Source organism: Erpetoichthys calabaricus, chromosome 5 (genome assembly GCF_900747795.2).
Source record: "Erpetoichthys calabaricus chromosome 5, fErpCal1.3, whole genome shotgun sequence".
Taxonomy (NCBI): domain Eukaryota; kingdom Metazoa; phylum Chordata; class Cladistia; order Polypteriformes; family Polypteridae; genus Erpetoichthys; species Erpetoichthys calabaricus.
In genome coordinates, this window is record NC_041398.2 from 9,190,826 (window position 1) to 9,209,608 (window position 18,783).

General features: G+C 42.3%; 4 protein-coding genes across 10 annotated transcripts in view; 2 read left to right on the forward strand and 2 right to left on the reverse strand.

Moving 5' to 3' along the window:
• The window catches only part of LOC127527835 (tripartite motif-containing protein 16-like), a 157,406-nt gene extending 152,546 nt beyond the window's left edge, over nucleotides 1–4,860 (forward strand). For both annotated transcript variants that reach the window (XM_051927832.1, XM_051927831.1), the window contains exon 8: nucleotides 1,743–4,860. In XM_051927832.1, the coding sequence (XP_051783792.1) occupies nucleotides 1,743–2,284 (542 nt within the window). In that variant the 3' untranslated portion in view covers nucleotides 2,285–4,860. The remainder of the gene's footprint in view (nucleotides 1–1,742) is intronic.
• The window catches only part of LOC114643099 (E3 ubiquitin/ISG15 ligase TRIM25-like), an 89,603-nt gene extending 84,743 nt beyond the window's left edge, over nucleotides 1–4,860 (forward strand). The window contains exon 9 of the mRNA XM_051927694.1: nucleotides 2,613–4,860. The gene's annotated coding sequence lies outside the window, so the exon portion shown is untranslated. The remainder of the gene's footprint in view (nucleotides 1–2,612) is intronic.
• The window catches only part of LOC114644549 (oocyte zinc finger protein XlCOF6-like), a 536,868-nt gene that overhangs the window by 113,113 nt on the left and 404,972 nt on the right, over nucleotides 1–18,783 (reverse strand). The gene's annotated exons all lie outside the window — the stretch shown is intronic.
• Nucleotides 3,005–17,895, reverse strand: LOC127527812 (gastrula zinc finger protein XlCGF7.1-like). The gene is made up of 3 exons (XM_051927695.1): nucleotides 17,262–17,895; nucleotides 11,460–11,590; nucleotides 3,005–3,094 (listed from the first exon to the last, which is right to left on the reverse strand). Exons 1-3 carry the CDS (start codon nucleotides 17,893–17,895, stop codon nucleotides 3,005–3,007), a joined length of 855 nt encoding a protein of 284 aa, XP_051783655.1.

Genomic DNA, 18,783 nt, shown 5'->3' on the forward strand with positions numbered 1-18,783 from the left:
GAACTCTGACCTCGACGGTGACCTTGTGCTCATAATGACGGCGCTGATCAGGGCAGCCACAGTTGTTTGCTCGCTGCTGATGTGTTGTTTTTCTCTGTTAACTTTACCATTTGTAACAATATGAGGATTACATTCACACGAGATCAGATCCTGTCTATTGGGATTGGACTTCATTTCTCCTCCACTGATGAAGGACACTTTCATACGGATTTAGCACTTATGAACCTCCGACTGCAGACTCGGACTCCCAGACAGGTAACTCCCACCTGAAGAGGAGAAGGAGAAAGCGCTCAGGGTCTCTCGAGGGGTTCAGGAGACGCGCTTGTCGAGTGCCCCTTCCCTTATTAGTTTTATCAACGTCAGACCACTGAGGCCCAAAACAGATGAACTTCATCTTCTTCTCGGCCCCAGTAAGGATTATTCTCTCTGGTCAGCGTATTGCTGTGTGGACACCTGGCTTACTGCATCACTTCCTGACTCCACATTAGAACTGCTGGGTTTTCTGCTTTACAGAGCAGTTAGAGATGCTGATCATCACAACAAGTCAAAGGCACTGGAGTCTGCTGCTACATTAGTATGTTTGTGTGGACTCCCACCTCTCAGACTGTCTCTGTATCAGCACAGGTGCCCCTCCATTATTGGTCTAATTACAGACAGCAATGAAACACCTTCTAGAAAAGAGGGGTCTCGTCTTGTGTCTTGGTGAGCTTCAACACCCTGCTGCTCAAGACCCCCGAGACAGTGGAAATGGCCATTGACTTTCACAAACAGCAGTCACAACCTCGGACACTTGAAATGAATAATTCAGCAGTCAATATGGTGGACTCCTTCAAAGTTCTGAGCACAACAATCACAAACACTCTCAGCTGGGACATGAACAACACCACATCACTAAGAAGGCACAATGGTGATTGGACTTATTACACCAGATAAAGAAATTAAATATTTCACAGCCAATCCTCATTCAGTTTCACAAAGACGTAATTGAAAGTGTAATCACATTCTCCATTGGTGTCTGGTTTGGCTCACCAACGGCACACTCCATAAATAAATGACAGTGTGTGGTGAGGTCTGCTGTGCTCTTCATCTGTGCAGACCTGTAGACATCTTGTGTCACTAACCGTGTCATAAGGACCACCACAGACTCATCTCAGCAGCTCATCACTTCTTCACACAAACTCCCAAACACTTCAGTCAATTCAAACTCAGACTAACAGACACCTCCATAGTTTCTTAGCCAGAGTGACAGCCTCTCTAAGCAGTGACTTTGCCGTCTTCTGTGTGTATTCATGTGTTCTGTCAGAGACTGTGTGTGTGTGTGTGTGTGTGTGTGACACGGGAATACACACTCACACTCTCACCGGCACATCACTATCTGCACATCTCCTTTATAATTGGATTATTCTAAAACTTGGTGTGAAGTTTGTCTTTTTAACTTCAGCTATTTCTGTTATTTGTCTGTGATGTTGTGTTCCGTTATAAGGAGCTCCAAATCTACCAAGTCAGATTCCTGCACATGAAGTACTGGAGAATAAAAGGGATTTGAATTCTGATTTATTGTGATTCCAGAATTTCATTTTAAATCCTCACAGATTCTGTTCAGTCAGACGAGCTCTTTACTATTAGTGTCTTGTTAGCGCAGCTCCTGATTAGCTCTTGTTAATTGTCTGTGTTGTGCTCCGCCCCCAGTCCCGTTACACACTCCCAGATCTCCTCACTCATTTTCTTTTCTCTTCTTTCAGACTTCTGTCCCCTCACACTGGACATCAACACGGCACACAGACACCTCCATCTGTCTGAAGGGAACAAGAAGGTGACAAGTGAGGGGACAAAAGCTGAATATCCTGATCATCCTGACAGATTTGACCACTGTGTCCAAGTTCTGTGCAGAGAGGCTCTGACTGGGACTCGCTGTTACTGGGAGGTGGAGTGCAGTGGACGCTTCATGAAGATTGGAGTCGCATATAAAGGACTGGACAGGAAAGGAGGGGTCTGGGAGTGCGGCCTTGGATACAACGACAAGTCCTGGAGTTTGGTGTGGTCTCTTTCCCAGTACTCTGTGCGTCACAATAAGAAGAGGACTGTAATCAGCGCCCCCTACAGCCCCAGAATAGGTGTGTATCTGGACTGGCCTGCTGGCTCTCTGTCATTTTATAGCGTCTCACACACAATGACCCTCCTGCACAGGTTCAACACCTCCTTCACTGAGCCCCTCTATCCAGGGTTTGGATTTGGTCTTAACTGCAGTGTAACAATCAGCCATCTGACACCATGTGACCACTGACCAGTACCCTCCACCGGTCACTTGATGTCCCCACAAGCGCAGGTCCTCTTTGTGTTTGTGGTTTGGGGTGAAATTAAATTTACAGGATGGGTGGGTTGGGGGTGGAGGCACCTCTGTGATTGAATTTGTGGATGAGAATGAGGGGCGAGTGCGGCTGTCATGGTCTTAATTATTATTAGGTTTGAGTAGCCAATCAGGTGTGTGTGTCATAATGAGGGGCGGAGACACCTCAGACCTACAAATACCAGTCCAACCAGCAGGGGTCACTGCTGATTCACAGCCACATGTCATTCAGGCTGACACCCCAACAACTACTGAGGCCCCAAAGTGTCACTGAATGTCACCTGTTAAGTAGGACAGGCATGTGGTCCTGCTGGATCAGCACAACTGAAAGGCGCTATACAGACTCAGTATGGAGAGCTCTTCAATAGTGACTATATGTAGGAGCAGAGAGTGACAGATGGGACTGGAGTGTTGTCCACTCACCAGATATTTGTGACCCTCCATTGGTCACTCAAAGGGTCCTTCAGTTCAGAATGAATTCACTGTGAATGTCTGAAGACGAGGACTCACCGGTCAGTCAGATGTCAGCCATACTGACAGAGTTTGGTGTTTTAGTTGATGTCACATTAAACTGTAAACTGCACTTCCTCCTTGTCACCAGGTTTGTCACTCGTGGTACCCTGAAAGCTCCAACATCTGCTGTTAATGAATTCTTGGTCAGTTGGCGCACACTTGACATGGGTGCACATGTGTGGCTCTGCAGTGGACTGGCACCCCGTCCAGGGTTGGCCCACCTTGTCCACAAACCTGAAATTGAAAAGCAGATAAGAAAGACAACAAATGGACAGAAGGGGTCACTGATTGGTCAGTCGCCAAACTACTGCCTCTTGTGGCCACTCTAAATTTTACACAGCAATTTATACAAAAAGGAAATCTAAAAGATAAAAGCAGAAAGCATTCAGTGAAATCCTGAGCAGTGAAACATGAAAGGAGAGAATGAGAAACAATCAGAGAGTCAGACGAATGGAGACTTTAACAGGAGGACTGAGGGGTGGGACTGAAGTGCAGTGGCGCCCTCTAGTGGACACCCGCCATACTACACACATGGGAAAGGGGGGAGAAAAGAATACAGTGCAGTGTAAAAGAAATAAGAATAAAGTAAAAACACAAGAATAAAACACCTGAAATAAAGAACTGTAAATATTACAGTAATCCCTCCTCTATCGCGGGGGTTGCGTTCCAGAACCCCCCGCGAAAGGTGAAAATCCGCGAAGTAGAATCCATATGTTTATATAATTATTTTTATATTGTCCTGCTTGGGTCACAGATTTGCACAGAAACACAGGAGGTTGTAGAGAGACAGGAACGTTATTCAAACACAGCAGACAAACATTTGTCTCTTTTTCAAAAGTTTAAACTGTGCTCCATGACAAGACAGAGATGACAGTTCTGTCTCACAATTAAAAGAATGCAAACATATCTTCCTCTTCAAAGGAGTGCGCGTCAGGAGCAGAGAATGTCAGAGAGAGAGAAAAAAGCAAACAATCAAAAATCAATAGGGCTGTTTGGCTTTTAAGTATGCAAAGCACCGCCGGACAAAGCGGCTGCAAGAAAGGGAGCAATGTGAAGGTAATCTTCTCTAGGCCAGTGTGCGAACAGCCCCCCTGCTCAAACCCCTCCGTCAGAAGCAGAGAATGTCAGAGAGAGTGAGAGACACAGAGAAAAACAAACAATCAAAAATCAATACGTGCCATTCGAGCTTTTAAGTATGCGAAGCACCGTGCGGGAAGCATGTCGCTTGACAAAGCAGCTGCACAGAAGGGAGCAATGTGAAGATAATCTTTCAGCATTTTTTGAGGAGCAGCCGTATCCTCTAGGGGTGCGAACAGCCCCCGTGCTCACAATATATTTGAGGAGTTTTATTTAATACGTAATACGCGCTCTGGTTGGGTAGCTTCTCAGCCATCTGCCAATAGTGTCCCTTGTATGAAATCAACTGGGCAAATCAACTGAGGAAGCACATAACATAAATTAAAAGACCCATTGTCCTCAGAAATCCGCAAACCAGCAAGAAATCCGCGATATATATTTAAATATGCTTACATATAAAATCCGTGATAGAGTGAAGCCGTGAAAGTCGAAGCGCGATATAGCGAGGGATTACTGTATATCTAAAACTAAGATTTAAATGAATTAAGAGTAAAATAAGGGTGACACGATCACACAGTCACATGACCTTCAGAGCTGACAGCTGAGCTGATTCTTCTGTAGCCAAACTGCCCCCTCTAGTGGCCACTCTCAATATTAAATGAATGGCAAGGCTGAGGGGGAGGAAAGATTTGGGTTTGATCAAATGGATATTTAGTGAGAATTTCTTAATATTGTCATTACCTTTAAGGACAATGCAGCTTTGTTAGGTTATGGAAAATTCTCTATGGGAAAAGAACATTTGTTTGAATTAGTCTTTTTAATTATTGTTATGTATTTACAAAATACAAATCTAATAATTGATTACATTTTGTAAAATAAACTCCCAATTGTGTTTGGTGAATAAACAATAAGGATGACTGACATTTGTCACATCTGCTCATCTGTGACCTTCTGACTTGTCAACACCTCTGGTCACATCTCCTGTGTTGTCTGATCTGAAGATATAACACTCCGTATTGATGGTCCATTTCTAAATAGCGCTGGAAAAGTCAGAATATGACAATGGGGTGAGTAACAAATAAGATGTTGATTTGGATTGAATATTTGATTTGTAAGTCTAGCAGTGAAATCGATTATTTAGACCTGAGCAGTGCTCTCCATTCCACATCTGAGTGTCTGCACTCTGTCATGTGTCCCGTGTGCCCCCGTGTGTGTCCGCTGTCCCACACACACACACAAAGTTGTAGAGCATTGAGGACTGAAGTCAGTTGTGATGTTTCATTTGTGGGTTTCGTTTCTGCCTTTTTGCTTTTAGTTTAAACTTTTTGCTATATTTTATGAGTTGTTTTGTAAATGGTGTTGATTTTGTTGTTGTATGTATGGTGTTTTGTTGAATTTTTTGTTTCTAAGTCTTATGTTTATGTATTTGATTGTTTTTTTTTGTCCCTCATTGTTTTTTGTGTGTTTCATGTGGAGCCCAGGGGGGTGGGGCCACTTGACACTGCAGCAGGAGCTCTGCCCCCAGGGGTATTTAAGAAGAAGCTGCAGATGAAAGAGCCGCTCCAACACTGGGCTCTGTCCTGTCTGGTGGGCTCGGCTTTAGGTTTTGATGTTTGGTGGTCCTTTTGGTCACCTGCTCTGGTTGGATTTTGGTCACCTGAGGTTATTGCTTTATTACTCCTGCCTTTTTATTTATTTTTTTGTAAGCATTTTTTTAATCCTTTATTTAATTTTTAAAATAATTATTTACATATTCAGTAAGCTTTTTTTGATGTTAATATGCCAGTGATATTTTTGTTTTTCTATATTTTTATCTAAAAGACATTAAAAGAAATAAAAGGTATACTGAAAACTCCAAAGCTTTCTTTCTTTCTTTCTTTCTTTCTTTCTTTCTTTCTTTCTTTCTTTCTTTCTTTCTTTCTTTGTTGCCCACCCAGAGCCTGGCATGAGTGCAGGCATTGTAGTGACTGTGGTGATGCCAATGACGTCATGGTGCCAGTGTCCCTCAGGGTCACGTAACGTTTGAAATGAGCCTCTGTCGTGGTGATTAAAGTCTGTAAATTGTGTTCTATATCTTCATGATATTTTTCTCAAGACTAAACAGATGACCTTAAACACAGGGCACTGCCATGGACGGTTAACATCAAAGTCAGTCTATTCTCCTGAATTGTACCCATCACAGTGCCACCTGTTTGAGCTGAGCAGGAATTCAGGAGACCCTCCAGCTGTATTGATGATCTGATCGCCTGTGGAGTGAAAGGCACCAGGACTACATTGGTGTACAGCTTGGGAGATGAAGACAAGACATGCTGTGGTCCAAGCTGTAGCTGATTACTTTACAACCTGTGAACAGAAGGAGATGCTATGGGACTGGAAATTACAGCTTGAGACAGGAGGTTGTTAAAACATTAGAAACTTTATTACTTTAAAAAATGAATGTAACTCAAACAAGATTAAAGAGTCTGAGCAAATTTATCCATCATATTGACAGCCAGCCAGTCAGGTGTATTTTACAATCGCGTGTTGTGAAACTCCTGTTGAATTTTATAATAAATAGGCCTCATCTCAGAAGAACAAGAAGAAGATGAAGAGAACAGAATGACGTCAGCAGAGGACACCAGCCATGTGCCACCGCTGTCATGTGATCGTCAGCCAAGCATCTCATGAACAACTTCAAGTGCTCAATCAACGCCACCCTGGACATTCATCGTGACATCATTAACTTTCGTAAGCTTTTCCTAAAGACTATACAATTAGGTCCATAAATATTTGGACAGAGACAACGTTTTTCTAATTTTGGTTCTGTACATTACCACAATGAATTTTAAATGAAACAACTCAAATGCAGTTGAAGTGCAGACTTTCAGCTTTAATTCAGTGGGGTGAACAAAACGATTGCATAAAAATGTGAGGAAACTAAAGCATTTTTTGAACACAATCCCTTCATTTCAGGGGCTCAATAGTAATTGGACAATTGACTCAAAGGCTATTTCATGGGCAGGTGTGGGCAAGTCCGTCGTTATGTCCTTATCAATTAAGCAGATAAAAGGCCTGGAGTTGATTTGAGGTGTGGTGCTTGCATGTGGAAGATTTTGCTGTGAACAGACAACATGCAGTCAAAGGAGCTCTCCATGCAGGTGAAAGAAGCCATCCTTAAGTTGTGAAAACAGAAAAAACCCATCCGAGAAATTGCTACAATATTACGAGTGGCAAAATCTACAGTTTGGTCCATCGTGAGAAAGAAAGCAAGCACTGGTGAACTCAGCAACGCAAAAAGACCTGGACGTCCACAGAAGACAACAGTGGTGGATGATCGCAGAATCATTTCCATGGTGAAGAGAAACCCCTTCACAACAGCCAACCAAGTGAACAACACTCTCCAGGGGGTCGGCGTATCGATATCCAAGTCTACCATAAAGAGAAGACTGCATGAAAGTAAATACAGAGGGTGCACTGCAAGGTGCAAGCCACTCATAAGCCTCAAGAATAGAAAGGCTAGATTGGACTTTGCTAAAGAACATCTAAAAAAGCCAGCACAGTTCTGGAAAAACATTCTTTGGACAGATGAAACCAAGATCAACCTCTACCAGAATGATGGCAAGAACAAAGTATGGAGAAGGCATGGAACAGCTCATCTTCCAAAGTATAGCACATCATCTGTAAAACATGGTGGAGGAGGCAGTGTGATGGCTTGGGCGTGCATGGCTGCCAGTGGCACTGGGACACTCGTGTTTATTGATGATGTGACACAGGACAGAAGCAGCCGAATGAATTCTGAGGTGTTCAGAGACATACTGTCTGCTCAAATCCAGCTAAATACAGTCAAATTGATTCATCATACAGATGGACAATGACCCAAAACATACAGCCAAAGCAACCCAGGAGTTTATTAAAGCAAAGAAGTGGAAAATTCTTGAATGGCCAAGTCAGTCACCTGATCTTAACCCAACTGAGCAGGCATTTCACTTGTCGAAGACTAAACTTCAGACAGAAAGGCCCACAAACAAACAGCAACTGAAAGCCGCTGCAGTAAAGGCCTGGCAGAGCATTAAAAAGGAGGAAACCCAACATCTGGTGATGTCCAGGAGTTCAAGACTTCAGGCTGTCATTGCCAGCAAAGGGTTTTCAACCAAGTATTAGAAATGAACATTTGATTTCCAGTTATTTAATTTGTCCAATTACTTTTGAGCCCCTGAAATGAAGGGATTGTGTTCAAAAAATGCTTTTGTTGCCTCACATTTTTATGTAATCGTTTTGTTCACCCCACTGAATTAAAGCTGAAAGTCTGCACTTCAACTGCATTGGAGTTGTTTCATTTCAAATTCATTGTGGTAATGTACAGAACCAAAATGAGAAAAAAGTTGTCTCTGTCCAAATATTTATGGACCTAACTGTATATCCAGACTTTGCTCTCCACGTTGTGTTTGATGCTTTTCTCTACTGGTATTATTGCTCTTTAATAAACACCACACTGCTTTTAACTTTCTATACTTTGTCTTCATATCCAGAGTGATTGAGGTAATGAAGTAATTTGTGAAGAGCGCCTGGCGCAGTGTGAAGTGCCATATGATCCAAACTGCCAGGTGTATCGAGCTGCGGACGAAGAGCTCAGTCCAGTAATGATGAGTGCGTTAAAGTCAAACATTCACTCCCGATAAATGGCCGATAGCCAGGGATGTTGAGCCTTTGTGTTTCTGAATATATTCTCGGATACCAAAGGTGATATTTAGGTGTGAGATATATCGGAGACATCGCTCGTTGTTCGTGCCTACGATAAGTAAGTCTCTCGGAGTGCTGGGGAGAGCGGACTGTACTTGTGTTATTCAGACGGCACTCGTGTGTGTTAAAGTGCTGCGTATAACGTGCTGTGTGTACGTCTTTCATACGGTACTTGTGTGGTGAGGGTCTGTGTGTCTGCGTATGTCTCTGTCTGTGTGTGTTCATCTTAAAGTGCAACAGGAGACCAACCCGGTAATGAACTTGACGAGCACACTGACCCTTAAAGAAAAGAGGTAAAGGGTAAGGAGAGGGAAATCCCACAATAATACAGCCTCAAAGTGACACTTCAAACATCTGCACTTTGAAAGATCAACAAGACATCGACACGTCAGTATTGAGCAGACCACCACTACTTGTGACCCCCTGGAATTAAGATACAGTCAATTAAATGTGAAAGACTCCGAGGTCTGTGAACATCGTTGGAAGAAATGACTTTCACCGCGGACAATGTAGATGTTTAAACTAGAAGAGAAATGTACAGTTTGTGTGTAGAAAATCTGTGGAGGTGAAGTGAGTTTGAAAGAATTCACCCTGAGTTTCTGGAAACTTCTGACGTCAACTGTTTACAACCCTAAATTAGAAGAAGATGGGATGGGATGGAAAAGGCAAATAAAAAATCAGAAAAGCAGAGATTCTTAAATGTACTTTGACTTTGATTTAATAGCACACAGTATGAAGCCAAGTTATGTCATGTTCTGTCTGCTCAGCTTCATTTCATTTGTTATTATATATCCATTCCTGTATTTCAGGACTGCAACAGTTGGGATGGGGGGCAAGTTAGGGCCAGTAATGAGGTTACATAATTAAATAATGATGGGATTTCAAACAGAGAATTGTAATCATGATTTGTGCCCACGAAATGTTGAGTCTCTGAGGAGCAAAGATGGGTAGAGGATCTCCAGTTTGTCAACACACGAGTGAGAAAATGATTGAGATGTTTAAAAACAATGTTCATCAAAGAAAGAGTGGAAGGGATTTGCAAATCTCTCCCTCTGTGGTGTGTAATATCATTAAATGGTTCAGCAATCAGAGGAATTTCAAGGCGTAAAGTGCAAGGTCACACCACCCATGATCTCCGACCCCTCAGACCACAGGCACTGCATCAAGGACCGTCACTCATCTGTAGCTGACAGAATCTCATGGGATGACGAGGGATTACTTTGGCAAACTGTCATCAAGCACTACAATATGGAGTTCATCCACAAATACCACTTCAATCTTCACTGTGCAATAAAGAAGCCTCATGTTCACCGTGTCCAGAAGTGACGTCGACTTCTATGGGCTCAGAGGGGTCTGAGATGAACCAGGACTCCAGATCTTTATTAGAAGAAATGAATGCCGTGTGCTCCGGACCATCCAGACTGTTATCAGCAACAAGTCCAAAAGCCTGCAGGGCCTGTCATGGTGTTGCGTTGTGTCAGTGCCCATTTATACTTCTGTGATGGCAGCATTAATGTAGAAAAGTACATTGGCATTTTAGAGCAACATGGCTGAGGAAGAAGAGGACCCGGCTACTGGACTGGCCTGCCTGCAGTCCTCACTTGTCCCAGTAGAGAATGTGTGAAGAATTCAGAAATGAGAAATGTGATAACGACGACCCCATACTGTGGGACACCTTAAGACGTGTTTGGAGGAAGAATGGGAAAAAACAGCAACAGAAACGTTTCATCGCTTTGTATTCTCAGTGCCAAACGTCTTTGACGAGTCATGAGAAGGAATGGCGACTTTACAAAGTGGTGAATGCTTTACTGACCCCATTTGTTTGGAATGTGTTACAGATCTGAAATGAAGGAATGGAGAAACATTAAGAAAGGAAATGAAGTACACAGAGAAAATATGAAATGTCTTGGGTCTGCAATGAAATACAATTCAAAGTACATTTAAGAAAAACTGTGTTTTATATATATATATATATATATATATATATATATATATATATATATATATATATATATATATATATTTCACGGCATTCGAAGTCTGTGTCACAATCTGATAGTGTGGGTGGTTACCTATCAGGTAACGCTTTGTGGTTGGCCAGCAATCTGCTAACATCCGCCACGGTGCCCTCAGTTTGTGAAGAGCAGATCATAGAATGGTTGAAATAGTTTACTGTCAAAGAAATGCAAAGAGTACACGACACGTGTTTCGCCCTCATTCTGGGCTCATCAGGTGTACACACTCCACTGCATATATATATATATATATATATAATAGTTTTTTTTCCCAATTTCCATACATTTCCAACTGTTTTGTTCTGAATTGAGGTTGTACGTATTTAATGTAAGACCTTTAAATCCTTCCTTTTCCCAGTTAGTGAGACTACCATGTCAATACGCCACACTGCACACTGGTGAATGACCACTGGACTGATACTATGTTGATGTCAATAAGACTGGAAGAAGCCTTTCTGAAGATCTCATTACATAACAGGATCCAAGTAAGAGAGACATTTCTGCAGTGCTTAACACCTTCTCTCCCTTTCCCTAAATTTCCAGGAGGTTCTCCAGCTGTGGAAAACATCCTGTGTGGTCCCAGTGCTAAAGAAAGGACATTCCAGTGACCCTAAGGACTTCAGACCAGTTGCTCTAACATCATACATCATGAAGACCTTTGAGAGGCTGGTCCTAAAACAGCTACGGCCTCTCGTTTCAGCACATCTGGATGGTCTGCAGTGTGCCGATCAGACACATATCAGTGTGGAGGATGCAGTCATCTGTCTACTCCACAGTCCTGCTCTCACTTGGACAAAGCCGGCACCACAGTCATGATCATGTTCTTGGATATCTCCATGGCTTTTATCACCATTCAGCCTTATCGACCATTGTAAAGACTCAAGGCTATGCATCATGATGCTCCCCTCGCTCTCCTGGACTACATGAACAACAGATGAGAGTTTATGAGGTTCAAGGGCTGTGTGTCAGAACTGGTGGTTGTGAAGATGCAGGTTCTACACCATGCTCCCATCAAGGCTTCTGGGGAGCTCTCAAACCCGACACCGTTGGTAATGTCACCGATGAGTTAGACAGTGAAGACATCAACAACGACGCAAGGGGATGGTGCAAAAAGTGCAAAGTGCTTTTATTAAAAACCAAACCAAAAACAGTGTCCAAATAAAAAAGTGCAGTGTCTCAAATAGTTCTTAAATAAATAATCTGTTAAAACAGGTGAAATGTGGAGATTAAAATCCAATAAATACATCCTTTTAAAATGAGGTTAAAATGATAATGGCTGGAAGCAGTCTTGTCTTAAAACTCTGGTGCTTTCTTCTTTCTACTGGCAGCTTCTTCTCCCTTAACCTCCGTTCCTGTTCTTTCCGTTTTTCTGACCCCCATGTCCACCTGTGGCTTCTACTGTATATTACAAGGACGTGGATAAGTTGTGACGATTAGCAACTCCCGGCAACAAATACGGGTGCGTCCAGTAACCGCTCCAGCCACACTACCATGGCCCCTCTAAGCCGCGAGTGCTGCGATTATCTATTTAAAAAACTGGCCTTCATGATCTGAGTTGTGGACCCGCTAAACCACAGTGGTGTGTAATACTGGAGCACCTTTGGGAAATGTTCTGCCTCTCTTCTTGTTCACCATCTACACAACAGACGTCCAGTGCAATCCCAGCACTTGCAACCTGCAGAAATTCTCAGAACACTCCTCAGTCATTGGCTGCCTTTATAATGGAGACGAGTCAAAGTACTGGAGGCTTGTGGAGAATTTTGTCTTGTGGTGCAGGAGAACAACCAGCTGATCGAATATCAGCAGGACAAAAGAGTTGGTGATGGACTTCTGGCAGGCCAAAGAGCCTCTGAGACCACTCGCTGTTCAGAGGGAGGACTTGCCCATGGTGCAGATTGATCCATATGAGCAGCAAACTGGACTGGTCTGACCACACAGTGGTGCTGTACAAGAAGGGCCGGAGCCGACTGGACTTCCTAAGTGGACTCAGGTCTTTTGATGTGTGCAGCAAGCTGTTGGAAATCTTCTAAAAGTCAGGAGTAACCAGTGTGTTGTTCTATGCGGTGGTCTTCTGGGGCATTCAAACAAAGCACAAGGCCTGAGGAAACCAATCAGAAAAAATGGTCCATCAGAGGGCAAACCCTGGGTACACTGTGGAAAGAGGATGGGGGCAAAACTGGAGGTCATCAGGAAAAATCCCCTCCAGGTGGGGGTCACTGGGGGGCACTTTAACCCAAAGGCTCATTCCACCACAGTGTGCTAATAAGCGCGTTGGGGGTCTTTGCTGCCTACCGCTAAGCTTCATGCTGACATCCTGAACAAAATGCTGATATTCTAAGTTCATTTTGCTATTTCTGCACAATTTACATCAATTTATTGATTGATTGATTGTATTATTTGTCTTGTGAGTCCACATCCTTGAATTATTAGGTTTCTACTGCTGTATGCGTTCAAAGTTCCCCTTGGGAGTCATAAAGTTTATCTAAATTAATTTAGGTTCCCTCTTTAAGATTTCTTGCATGATGTTCAAGTCAATGTGCCCTCACTTTGAAGGGCAGCTTTGGGTCAGAGAGGACCAAACTGTCAACTTTCTTCAGTCTCCAGACGAGTTCAGTCTTGTAAAAGTGAGAAGTTTAAATGAGACCATTAATCAGGAGCTTCTCACACATAACAATTCAACATGGCAAAGCAGGCCTGGCTGTTCAGTTACTTGTTAGGAGTCCTCATTTCTCTTGGCACACTCATGCCACTTTAACAATGCCAAGCCTTTAAGGATGATGTCCAGTGCTGTGTGGAGTTGTGTTTGTGCTCAGGGGTCAAGGGAAGACCCTTGTTGGTCGTGGAGTGCACTCATTGTCTTTCTGATGTGCTCCTTCTTCAGGCCTTTGGTCTGACGTTGTCTTCCTCAGCTCAATCTTAGGCTCTTGGCCTTGACACTTTTTGGCACTGAAGCCCCCAAACCCAGCATAATGTCACAGACCTAATAAAGCCCCCCCACGGTTTTCACAGAAGCTTCAGAATGTCCAACTCCAATACCTATAAGGAGGATACAAGCTACTTTGATTTTGAATAAAACAGCAGATCAGCCAAAGACGATGGGGTCGGCTTTGTGGCTCCTTATGTTGAATGGACGGTGTTGTGGTGTCAGCCACTAATATCCAGAGATGATCTGCTGGACGGCAGTGTGAATAATGTCCACCTGCTTTATGAGTTTCAGCTACAACTGTCATCTGGCAAGAGGAAATGTTGCTAATCAGATGTTTGCACATCGAGAAACTGCAGCAAGACTCAATAGTAAAAGAATCAGAGCAGGCATTAAGAAAAACCAAAGTGCTTAACGGAGTCATAATGAAAATCAGCAGCAGTCACCGACTAGAAGATATGCCTTAAATCTCGATGTTAATACTGCAAACAAACTAAAAATGGTATTTCTCTGAATTGATCATCCATCCTATGAGTCCCCACAGTGAAGTTCTTGGAGGGTTGAATCCTCAGCCTCAGGCAATTGACTCAAAACCGTACAATAATTTAAAGGAGTAACACCACAAAAATCTACCCTCAAAACTTTTAACGTAGACAAAGCGAGATTTGTCAGGAGTCGATAATCAGACAACATACTGTCTCCAAAATCGAGACGCTGAGCCAGTAACGCGGTCAAAGTGAGAATAAGTGTGAATTTACACTAACACACTGAAGCTGATTAACAGTTGGATCTGCAATCTTGGATTCTGCCTCACGTGTGATGAAGGGTGTGAGGCCGAGCGTCGGTGATGTGGCACTTAATTCTAGGGAGGCAACAGTGCAACACGTCCTAGCAACACAGTCAAGAAGGATAAAGCTACACAACGGCAACATGACACACTTACAATTTAGTAATAAAAACAGTTTATTAATTGTCAATTCATTATTAACACCACATGCTCATGTATTAATAATCTCTAATGTACAAGGCCTACAAGAACTCAAAGTAAAGAAGCAGAAAAAATATTTAAAGCAAACAAAAATGTCAAGAACGTTCACATTGTAAGAGGCCTGGCTCATCTTTGATTAACTCTGCTGGTTATCAGATGAAACGCAGAAAGCAAGCTGATGAAATGTCGGCTAACAGGAGCGCCGCAGAACAATCCCACCACTCAGGTGAGTCCTTCTGAATGAAGACATACCATGGAGGGCAGCTGGCATTGTTCATGTCTTACAAGTCTGTCCTTCTCAGAGTGCCATCCACTTTGTGCTCCAGTCCCAAACTCCAAATGTGCTACGGGGTGCAGTGGCACTCTATACAGGGCTGATGAATGGTGACATAAAAATCAACAAAAGAGATTGATCACAAATGTCACATTACGTGTTTGTGTGATCATTGTGATGACATTAGTTTCAGAACATGCTAACTGATAAATAACAGACTTATTCAGTGCATGGTCACAGATTTGAAATCAAAAACACATGAACTCTGAAGTCTGCATGCCACGGCTGTCCTCAACAGTCCACTCAGGAGTGACTGACAGTTCGTTCCACCAATCAGCTTTCTTCTGTTGTTTCCAATTGGTACCTGCCTTTTCTGTGCTGTCCTTTCTGATTTTGTCCTCGTCACCTCTGCCACTGAGCGTATTTAATTGAAGTCACCTCTTAATTTTTTGGTTTCCACTTTTTATATTTTTCTGTCTTCCTGAATTTCATGCCCAATGTACCCTTTTTAGATAAGTCCTTGTAAGAGTCAAGCTAAACACACACATTAGAGAACATCAAGGAAATAAAATGTAAAAAGAGAGAGGCCAAAAAATGAAACATAAACTTACAAAATATAGAAAGTCCAAGCAGAGTGAACACCATGTAGTGAGGGGTCAAATTTGACCTTCAGTGGTGGGGTACAGAAGGGGTCACTTCTGCTTTTTGGAGTTTCCAGTCAAGTAAATGAAGCTCAAGTTTTGTGTAGCTGACACTCTCTCATACAGAGCTTTCTAATCGTCCATCCTGCTGTTGGAGTTTATTGAGCTCCTGTGGCCTCCAGCTTGTAGTCTCGACGTGAAGATACGTTGTCTTGGGTATCGATATGAAGAAGGTGCTGAACTCAAACTGAAACCTGAACCAACACATTCGGAGTATAGAGCGTCCTTCACACACCACACCAGGATATACTGACATGGAGCAAAGTGACATCCGTTATATTTTTAGGGTAATTTATCAAATGAACAGCTGGGTCAGCAGAGATCCCTTTGTGTTTCTGCTTTGTCTTCCCTTTTTCTCTTATATGTCATAAAATAAAATCAGTTCATTTCATTTTCATTGTGTTCTGCATTCATTATGGTGTCCCAGTTCTAATAAAATAATTATCATTACTTTAAATAATATTCCTTCTATACATTAATTGATATTCTTCATAACTGTAGTCCCCTGTGCTAACCCTAGAATGCTGTTGTGACTCCCTCTTCAGGTCTTAAACATTTCTCTTTGAACCCTGAATGTTTCATTTTATTTGTATTTCGATCTTCTTAAATTCCCACTTTTGGACTCACTCTTGATACACCGCTGATGAATGTGTTTGGTTTGTAAAGACTCATCATTTATAAATGATAACCTAAATAAGTCTTATAAAGCCCCGCTACGTTGGTCTGTCATGTGACGGCTCTCTTTTTAGTCTCCTGTCCTCCTCGACTGTCCCGCCCCAGTATCTGATTGGACAGCATTAGCTGTCAGGTGACGTCACTAAATGACTTCTTCATTATCAGGGTTAAGAACGGCTGTCTGCACTCAGCCCAGGTGTCAGCCATCAGATGACATCCCAAAGACGAGGCCTTATCTGAGTAGGAGTGAACTTGTACCATCTCCAAAGCTTCAAAACAAAAATATTCTCCTTGTTGTCAGTTGCACCTCCTGGTAGTTGGCACTGCACTGTGGATTTGATTTGACTTCTCCATTTTTTTATTATTATATTGAACTTTTTCAGTTGTGATTTGTGGTTGAAGTTGTTATCAGCACACAGTTCTGTTGCTACCTCATTCTGTTGTCTGTTTGTATTGTTCACCATCTTATGTCACAGCACCGGTGCAGAGATGATCAGTCCCTGTGTGGCTGACGTCCTGGCAGTACAGTTTGAGTCCTTCATGACATCTTATGTGTTGCTGATGATGGCTGATACAAGAGGACCACTTTCAACATTCAGAACAGCTAAGAGGCTTACCACAAGTAGGCCAGTCATTTATGACTAGGAAGACCACTGCTGTCTGAAAAGCGTTAACTGCATTTAGGACAACTAATGAGTTTTTTTTTTTTTTCTTTCACCTATAAGTTGTTGAAGAAGATCCTCGCTGTTTGTAAAATATGTGTTGTATTCCAGTGTGAATTCATATGTGGCTCTGAGGTTACCTTACATCTACGATCTGTTTGCCACTTTCAGTGTTTTCTCCACTATTCTTATGTACTTATTAACTACTTTATCCTGGAGTCCTTTTTATCTCATTCAGAAACTTTTTCTTCAGCGGTTTTAGTTAAGGAGCCAAAGGAAAGATCATTTGTCATTTATGGGACAGACTTTACTCCAATATGACTTTGTGTGTGTATCAGAAAACTTTTTTTGGAAGAGTACCCTTTACCACATTCAGAGCAGGTGTATGGCTTCTCTCCAGTGTGGATCATTCTGTGGCACCTAAGTGTGGTTTGACGTGGGAATCGTTTGCCACATTCTGGACAGCAATAGGGTTTTTCTCCAGAGTGAATTCTCATGTGATCTTTAAGAGTCCCGCGGTCTGAGAAAAGCCTGCCACAGTCAGAACAGCTGTGTTTCTTACCAGAATGAATTTTTCTATGTTTGTGAAGAGAACTGTTATATGAGAATCGCATACCACATTCAGTACAACTGTAAGGCTTCTCTCCAGTATGACTTCTCCTATGTATATAAAGAGAACCAATACGTGAGAATTGTTTGCCACATTCCAAGCAACTGTGAGGTTTCTCTCCAGTGTGAAGCCTGATGTGACTCTGTAGGGTGCTTTGTTGTGAGAACTGCTTATCACATTCAGGACAACAATAAGGTTTCTCTCCAGTATGAGTTCTGATGTGGCACTGAAGTGAGTGTAAACCTAAGAATCGTTTCCCACATTCAGAACAGCAATGAAGTTTTTTTCCAGTGTGGATTTTGGTGTGTCTATCAAGACTTTTCTGGCTTGTATAATCTTTGCCACATTCAGAACAGACATACTGCTTTTTCTCTTCCTTATGAATTTGCATGTGCTTTTGAAAACTGCGTTTGTCAGAAAATTGTTTGCCACAATCTGGACAACAAAAAGGTTTTTCTTCTGTGTGGATTTTTCTGTGCCTCTGAAGATGGCTTCTTGTTGAGAAATGCTTACCACTTTCAGGGCAACAATATGTTTTTTCACCAATGTGAATCTTCATATGCTTATTAAGATCACTTTTCTGTGTGAATTGTTTACCACATTCCAAACAACATTTTTTTCCAGTATGAATTTGGATTTCTTTCTCTACTTGCTGTCGATCAGTTTTGATGGTTTCTGTTTGTGTTACTCCAGTAGCAAGGAGAGAACTGCACTGGAAAAAGGCTGCTGTCAGGTTCTCTGATCTTCTTGCCGATTTATTCATACCTTTCTCATTGTATTGAAGAGAGGGCCGACCAAATGAAGGTGGGGAGAAGCTGACATTCTTCTGTAAATCTGAAATAAGGCAAACATGTTAACTATTATTATAATTATTATTTTCCTGACATGTTTATCCAAGGTGACTTACAACGTCTGAGACACAATTGGTTACATTTCTCTTTTTCTTCCAATTCTACCCACATTTTAAAGTAAATGAAACAGTACAAGTAAAGTGGCAGCACACTGGTTGGAGTTCCTTCATCACACTGATGTGCCATTTATGGTCTGGCCACTCAGTGTGAGGTCTTTACATGTTCTGCTGCTGTCTGTTCAATTTCTCCACCTTTTTCTCACATGTGACAGACAGGCCTGATCTGATCAATCGATCACAAATCAAAATCAGCCAATTTTCACTCCAAATGACTTCAGCAAATTAGCTGATCTTAACATCTGATCTTGAATGACAAAAAGTATGCAAGACAAAGTTCCAACATTACCAAAATACAGAAACACGTCCTCG